Here is a 5,836-nt window from a genome sequence, read left to right on the forward strand (position 1 = left end):
TATCCAAATTGATTAAAAGCAAAATTAAAAGTGAATCCCATTGTACTTCTTGCTCATGTAATGCTTCCTTTAGTTAATTACATGATCACAAAAAACAAAATAATAATTGATCCTCTCATGACAACTACCAAAAAAATTAATTATAAAATTAATTAATTTAATGTAGTATATATGAATATCACAGGGTGTCACCTATATGTTAGCTGGCCACTCATTTTTATATTCATATATTTTATTTTTCTCATTTTCATCTCCCTTCACCTTTCTCCTAGAACTTCAAGAGAGAATCAATTCCTCATCATTGGAATTGTTTACTCTCTCAATTCCTAGCTTCTCATTGTTTTCCACTAATAAAAATCACTTCTTTTTTTTCATTCTTGGTTTTAAATTATGCTTAAAATCTCTTATAGACCCATCATAGTTTTTGGTCACATTTTGCTTTAAAGATCTTTGCTTTAAGCTTTGGATAAGTTTATTTTTGTTGGGTTGGATTTGTTTTCATTGATTCTTCCACCCAAACAAAAAAGTTTCAATTTTTGTTTTTTTTTTCTCTCTCTTGTTTTGGTGGACTTGTGGAATGCTTTGGTCAGAGGTTTCTGTAACATGTTCTAGCAGCCTTTTGGTGAATTGGGTCGGTGAATTTTCTGTCAAGTTTTCTAGAGAATCTGTGTTTTCAGAGATCTAATTCTAACCCTTTCTCTCTCTTTCTTTCTCTCTCATAGTTCTTATAGTTCATACCTCTTTTGTTGCATAGCTGTGAAAGTGAAAGAAGATGATGAGGATGAGGAATAATCATAATCATAGTAATAAGACAAATGGTGTTTCTTCACCTATAACCTCAGGTGGTTGCAGAGCTGAACCCGGTTCAATGGAATGGGAGATGAGGCCAGGTGGAATGTTGGTTCAAACTAGAACCACTAACTCGGATCAAAACCCGGTTTTGGTTCCTACTATTAGAGTAAGGGTCAAGTTTGGTTCAATTTATCATGAACTCAATATTAGCTCACAAGCCACATTTGGTAAATCTTTTCACATTTTTTTCAAAGTATTTTTATATATTTAAATCATTCTGAAGACCTGAGTTCCAATTCTGAGTATAGAAATTTTAGTCAGAATTGGAAGTCGGGTTTTCAGAATGTTTATTTTTATGTTTACTTTATTTATGTTTTTGTGTGTTGGTTTTGTTTTGAAGGGGATTTGAAGAAAATGTTGTCAGGGCCAACTGGATTACATCATCAAGATCAAAAGTTGTTTTACAAAGATAAAGAAAGAGATTCAAAGGCTTTTCTTGATATAGTTGGTGTAAAGGACAAATCGAAGCTAGTGCTAGTGGAAGATCCTATAAGTCAAGAGAAAAGGATTTTGGAGATAAGAAAGAATGCTAAGATGGAGAAAGCTGCAAAATCTATCTCACAAATCAGCTTGGAGGTCGATAGACTTGCCGGACGGGTACGTGTTTTTTTTCTCGTCCGAAGAAATCATCAATTTAATCTCGAAATTATGAGTTATACATATAGACTATGAAACACTGACACACAGACACATGTATCAAACACGAAATTTGAAAATTGGTCTATTGCATTAGTCCTTCTTAGACAATTAGTTTATATAGCTTCTACAATTTGATGCTTAAATTTGAGAATCACATTTTTTCTTTCTTTTTATTTTGAAGTAATTATGAGTGAGGTTGGTTTGTGTTAAATGCATGAGTAGTAGTTGAGAATTGTGAACTAATTAGTTATTGGAATTAATTAGGTATCTGCTTTTGAATCAATAATTAGCAAAGGTGGGAAAGTTGTAGAATCAGATGTGATTGGTCTTATTGAGCTATTGATGAATCAATTGCTTAAATTGGATACCATAATTGCTGATGGAGATGTCAAATTGCAAAGGAAAATGCAGGTAATTTCTTATGCATCTTTCAATTCCACTTATCTTTTTACTTTATTTTATTTATCATGTTTATAATAAATTGTAATTTTGACCCTTTTAAACATCCATGACATTGTATCTATAGTTTTTTATGTATTAAAATTAGCAAAATTTATGTGAATATGTCTTTTTTTTAATTAGTGTGATTAGTATAAGAAGACACTTACATTCAAAGACATTTTTAAATTTGGATAGATGGTAGCTCAATTAGTATTCCTAGTTGAATTAAATGAGTTATTATAACATTTATATATTTAAATACTATTAATATAAATAAGTTGTTGATATTTATGAATCAATATTTTTTATCAAAAATATATATTTTTAAAAATTATAATAATATTATCTTATATATTATGAGATCAAAATAATATTTTGTCTTTTATTTAGTAGTTATTTATTTTCATTGGTTTTCAAATTTGAAACTTTTATAAGGTAAAAAGAGTTCAAAAGTATGTTGAAACATTGGACATGCTAAAAGTCAAGAATTCTACAACAAATGGCAATGATGTCCATACAACAACTCAACCTCAACAAAAGCATCCAAATGGAAAAAGATTGGAAACAATTCAAGAGCAACAACAACAAGAACAACCTAGAAAAACCTCAAATGAGGTTTCACTAGAACAACAACAACCACCTCCTTCAGGAGTTGTAGTTACTACACAATGGGAGACATTTGAATTTGATTCTACCCCACCATTAATCACATTTCCATCTACATCCACAACTACTCCTTCAATGAACAATAATAATTCAGGTCCTCCTAAGTTCAATTGGGAATTCTTTGAGTGATGAATTACAATGCCACATGTTTGAAATTTGTGTGGATGTTATTTGGGTTTGTATTCCACTTGGAGTGTTATATGTTTTACATTCTTTTTGTGTATTTAGATTTGTTTGGCAACCCCTATATAATCTGTTATTTACTTGGGAAATAAATGGGGTTGCTATGATAGTGAGTATCATAAAAAAAAAAGTTTACTTTTATGTGATTATGTGATTGAGTCCTATGAATTCATTTGCCAAATGTTTTGATATATTTTTGATGGATATATAAAGTTGTGTGTATTTTGTAGTTTTGTAAAGAGGAAATTGGATCTTAATACTTAAGAGAAACCAATCCCTTGATTGGACCAATTCTACTTGTTCTTTGAAGTTTAGTCCAAAAATGAAAATATAGTACAATTCTCCACATAATGGTGATAGCCATTGTTTTTTTTAAACGTAACTTTCATTCTTATTTATATCTTCCAAATCAACAATATAAATCAAAATTATCACAATTTTGTACTAAACTTCCAAAAATTGCATTGTGTGTGAATTGGTTCATATATGACGCCCAAAGTCACTTTAGCATACTTCTTTGAAGATACGTAGTTGGTTTGTTAACCTAAAATTAAGGATTTGAGTTAAATTTTGGTAAGGGTGATTCTTCATAAACACGAGTACTACTTTATTCTTATCATTTTTCATTTATTTAAAAATTACTTTACATTTTCACCTAATAGAATTCCACTAACTCTTACACTAAGTAGAACTTCCTTTCTATTTTTTGTTGGGGATTTTAGTATTATCAATGCATTTTGGTAGTAATGTGATTTACTATAGGCCAAAGCAATTATACGTTAAGTTTGAAACGAGTTAGGGTAGTGCGGAGTGCACGCCCGTCGAGCCAAACGTGTAATTGAATATGAATAATAGAAACCGGGTTCCAAGGGGCGTAACAATTCGTTTGAATAGTTGCACCCTTTCCCAACGGACATAACAATTCGTTTGAATAGTTGCACCCGTTCCAACAGACATAACTGTTTTTCGAAAAGGTGTGTCTGTTCGTTTCTATCATTGGTCTCCTATATAAGGAGTCTTTTGGTCTCGATTTGGAATACGAAATTACAGACTTCCTCTCTACATTCTGATCTGTTCTCTATTGTCAGAAACAAATTGTTCTTCGAGAATTATCCCCACAAAGATTTCGTGAACCCAGACAAGAATAGGGTCGAAATACTTTGTTCGGAAAGTGAACGATCACGATTCTTGAAGATATCCAGGATTATCATACCAAATATTTCTAACGAACAAAGTATTTTCCTGATAATCATGGCTGGAGGAGGAAGCACCGTCAAGGAGATGACTAAAAGTTTCAGAAAATTGGACAAGTTTCATGGACAAGAATCGTCATCATAAATCTGTTTTCATACTACATGAATTTTTGTATGCTCGTAACAGTACCGTAATTCTTATATGCAAACTGAAAACGATAACACTAATGCATATATGCATAAAAGTATCAATATGATACACCAAACAAAACAAGACATAGAAGAATTGAAATTGACATTGGATCTTTTTTCTAAATATATAGTAACGGGCATTTAATTGTTACGCTCCTTTGCCTTTTTTTTTATAAATTTATTTTATAAAGGACCATAATTTGTGTCCGTGTTAAATAAATTGGTGAAAAAAAAATGAAAATTTGAAAAAGGTTAAAGTATAGATTGGTTGATTGTTAAAGTAGTTAAATTTATTAAAGTTCATGATTTTAAATTATGCAATTGAGTTTTGATTTGTATTCTATGTAACTAACATGTTTATGTTCAATGAGACTTTTTATTATAAGACACATGAAGATCATTTAAAGATGGTTCATGACTTCTATGAATTTGGAGTCTTATTAAATCCCCTTATATAGAATTTTGAGAACCTTATTGCGGAGGATAAAGAATTCGAGATTCTCACAAGTTAAAAACCTTGTGAGGAAGGTTCTCCAAGGATTCTTGAAAACACAAATCAAAAGTTCGTCGACGATTGCTATGCATTAAATATATTTTGGATATATATTTAAAAGGAAAGTATTATAGTGATGATACACTAAACATCTACAAGAATTGATTAGTAACCAAAGGCTTCAGACAAAAAGAAGGGATTGATTATTTCGATACCTATGCTCCAGTTGCCCGTATCATTACTATTAGATTGTTGATTGCCTTGGCAGCTATTCATAATCTAGTGATTCATCAAATGGATGTCAAAACAACATTTTTGAATGGTGATTTGGAAGAAGAAATGTATATGAAGCAACCTGAAGGTTTTGTAATGCCTGGTAATGAGCATAAAGTGTGTAAGCTAGTTAAGTCGTTGTATGGGCTGAAACAAGCTCCGAAGCAGTGGCATCAAAAGTTTGATGAGGTTGTTTTGTCTAATGGTTTCATTCTAAACCAAGCTGACAAATGTGTATATAGCAAATTTGATACATCCGGTAAAGGAGTTTTCATTTGTCTATATGTTGATGACATGTTCATCTTTGGCACCGACCAAAATCAAGATGATAAAACAAAGAATTTCTTGTCGTCAAAGTTCTCCATGAAAGATATGGGAGAAGCGGACATTATTCTTGGTATTAAGATTAAACGGGAGAATAAGGGGATTATAATTATGAAATCTCATTACATTGAGAAAATACTCAAGAAGTTCAGTTATGAAAATTGTTCTCCAGTAAGTACTCCCATGGATCCAGGAGAAAAGATTATGCAAAATACAGGTAAACCTGTGGATCAACTCGAATACTCAAGAGCTATAGGCTCTTTGATGTATGCTATGTGTAACACCCCTCTAATAACCCGCGGCATATAGACAATTATTAATCAGAGTAAACATACAAGAGGTGTCACAATTCATAAAATAAATAAAGCCACACGTCGGTACATATCATGCATTCACTGAAAACACCTGAGATTATAACTCATTAATCAATTCATGTTTTACACAGCGGAAATACTTCATCAAGTCAAACATCCATCATTAATGTATAAGACTACAAATAACAAAACAAAATAGAGTTATAATCAAACTCCAAAACAACGCGTTTCCAGTGTTACATCTACCAGAGCATGACACCGACACT

At 31.5% G+C, this 5,836-nt stretch overlaps 1 protein-coding gene across 2 annotated transcripts; it reads left to right on the plus strand.

The window, feature by feature from the left end:
- Positions 1–210: 210 nt before the first annotated feature.
- LOC131653170 (BAG family molecular chaperone regulator 3-like) lies at positions 211–3,090 on the plus strand. 2 transcript variants are annotated; one of them, XM_058923260.1, is made up of 5 exons: positions 211–631; positions 755–1,019; positions 1,193–1,449; positions 1,756–1,902; positions 2,368–3,090. In XM_058923260.1, the coding sequence occupies exons 2-5, from the start codon at positions 773–775 to the stop codon at positions 2,725–2,727; spliced, it is 1,011 nt and encodes a 336-aa protein (XP_058779243.1). In that variant the 5' UTR covers positions 211–631; positions 755–772; the 3' UTR covers positions 2,728–3,090. The 2 variants fall into 2 exon arrangements, with proteins under 2 accessions (XP_058779243.1, XP_058779242.1); XM_058923259.1 differs by having other exon boundaries at positions 212–631; positions 723–1,019.
- The last annotated feature ends 2,746 nt before the right edge of the window (positions 3,091–5,836 follow it).

The sequence above is a fragment of the Vicia villosa genome, linkage group LG2, assembly GCF_029867415.1.
Source record: "Vicia villosa cultivar HV-30 ecotype Madison, WI linkage group LG2, Vvil1.0, whole genome shotgun sequence".
NCBI lineage: Eukaryota > Viridiplantae > Streptophyta > Magnoliopsida > Fabales > Fabaceae > Vicia > Vicia villosa.